The sequence below is a fragment of the Eschscholzia californica genome, unplaced genomic scaffold (assembly GCF_041429995.1).
Source record: "Eschscholzia californica isolate CP2 unplaced genomic scaffold, dmEscCali1.0.p SCAF_1, whole genome shotgun sequence".
In the NCBI taxonomy this organism is placed as follows: domain Eukaryota; kingdom Viridiplantae; phylum Streptophyta; class Magnoliopsida; order Ranunculales; family Papaveraceae; genus Eschscholzia; species Eschscholzia californica.
The window spans coordinates 55,521-57,767 of NW_028238198.1; the positions used below are offsets into that span (position 1 = coordinate 55,521).

A 2,247-nucleotide genomic window follows, 5' to 3' on the forward strand; every position below is an offset into this window, starting at 1 on the left:
CTTAGTTGAATTTCCCTTTCGAATTTGTTGCTTACTTTTTCGACCTTTCCCTTTGATTGGTTCACGTGGCTCTTTTATGTTTGTAGATTTGGGACTCGCTATTAACTGCAATTCAGCTAATATTTGATCTCTCACACAATCCGGTGCACCATCCCACCTGTTTTCGATCATTTTTAAAACGGGCAAGTCAGAGAATGAAACCTTAGTGATATTTTGTCTTACCTCATACGAGAGTTGTTTCCAATATGGATTAATAACATCGAGTGGTATGGGCATCTTGTTTCGCTTAAATTCCAAAAGCTCATGAAGACATGGAAGCCCAAGAGTTGTTCGGATGTTGCACACACAATTTTCTTCATGGATGTGTAATTTCTCTGCCTTCTCAATCTCATCCACAATATTATTTAAAGCTAGATGAGAAACAAAGTTACGTAGATTATCAAATAATTTTCTATGGTACTTATGCATGACTGTTCTCCGATCGTGTTCAAACGAGTGTGTGATGCCAATAAATTCATGCTCAAAGCAGTTGTGTGCTGATTCCCAACAAGAGGCAAAATTTCCTTTCGAGTTGTCGAGGAACCTTTTCAGCCTACCATGCTCACTCTCTGCTCTGCTTGTTGATGTAGTTCCATAGTGTTTTACCTTATTTGTCCAATAAAATACAAACTTTTCCTTATAAGGAGAGAGCCAAGTATCTATACAATATTGTACTAATGCCTTATCCTCTTTAGTTTCAGACCATTTTTCCTTCATAAACTTTAAGTTGTTATTATATGCCTCTTCTGACTCAGACCATGTTACAACATTCCAAGCTCCAATAAAGTCCTCGGGAGATCGGATTTCTTTCGGTATTTTTTCATATGCAGAAGCTGCACGAGCTTGATCATTCTTGTTTATATGCCATACACACAATAAATGACCATGTTACAACATTCCAAGCTCCAATAAAGTCCTCGGGAGATCGGATTTCTTTCGGTATTTTTTCATATGCAGAAGCTGCACGAGCTTGATCATTCTTGTTTATATGCCATACACACAATAAATGATGTGCTTCGGGAAAAACAATGTCGATAGCTTTCATCAAGGCGAGTTCTCTATCTGTTACAAAAACCTTAGGAAGTTCTCCAGGCATATATAGTTGTTTGAGACACTCTAAACTCCAACAATAATGATCGCTGGTTTCTTTAGACATGAACGCACATGCAACCGTGATGTTTTTCCAGTTGATGTTGCCGAAACTGCATGAAAAAGGGGACGTTTGAATCTATTTGTTTTGTATGTGCAATCAACCATTAGAACTTGAGGGAAACATAATGCAAGAGTAACACTTCGTGGATGTGCAAAGAATAAATCTGAAACCTCATCTGAATTTGGATGACACATATGTTTCACTACATATTGGTGATCGGTACATAATTTGTAAAATTGTTGCATCGCACTCCTCCCCTCACTACATTCACGTTTCACACGTTTGACTTCATTGTAGATGGTAGACATAATCGAATAATTATCATCATCGCTTTGTTTGAGATTCAAAAGGATATCTTTTGGTCGTATCCCGCTCTTTGCCAATTTTGCAACTAATTCTTTTTTATTTTGACTCAAGCGAGCTACATATGGATGCCCGGTTAGGTGATCTGGAAGAGTATGATTATGAGAACCATTTTTTACCTCGATCATCCACAGCCCTTCAGAAAAACATTTAGCTCTTAACTTAAAAGGACATCCACATTTCATTGAGCCCGATCTCCTACTTTTGACATTTGTCTTAGGTTTGTAATCTCTTTTCTGATGGCTACCATAAACTCCACTCCTCTCGCATGACATATACACATAAGAACCAGTTCCGCCGTTATCCAAAATTGTTCTTGAAGAGGTATTCACTATGACGGTTTTATGTTGTCTCCCCATATCCATGCACCACTTTACAGCTTCCATACCCGATTTAAAATACTGAAATCCAAATAAGTAGAGTTAGTATACATAATCTCAGTAAAATGCACTCACAAATTGCATCTTCAGATAAAATTCATACTCGATCTGTGTCAAAATATTGTGTCAAATTCGGTCCTAAGGTAGGTTGGACTTCTTCTTGACTCTCCAGTTCAATGTTAGTTGTGCTTTCATTAGTTGTGCTTTCATTAGCTGTGCCTTCGATAGGAAATGTTCCGAAAACCTTGGCTTAGAAAGACAAAAAATTCAATTAATTAGACATGATGTAACTCGAAAAATATAGAAGCGACC

The 2,247-nt window shown here is 37.5% G+C and overlaps 1 protein-coding gene across 1 annotated transcript; it reads right to left on the reverse strand.

Annotated features, from left to right (window-relative positions):
- Positions 1-1,155: 1,155 nt before the first annotated feature.
- On the reverse strand, positions 1,156-1,941 carry LOC147562781 (uncharacterized). The gene has a single exon (XM_086653664.1). It carries the CDS (start codon positions 1,939-1,941, stop codon positions 1,156-1,158), a length of 786 nt encoding a protein of 261 aa, XP_086509790.1.
- Between the last annotated feature and the right edge of the window lie 306 nt (positions 1,942-2,247).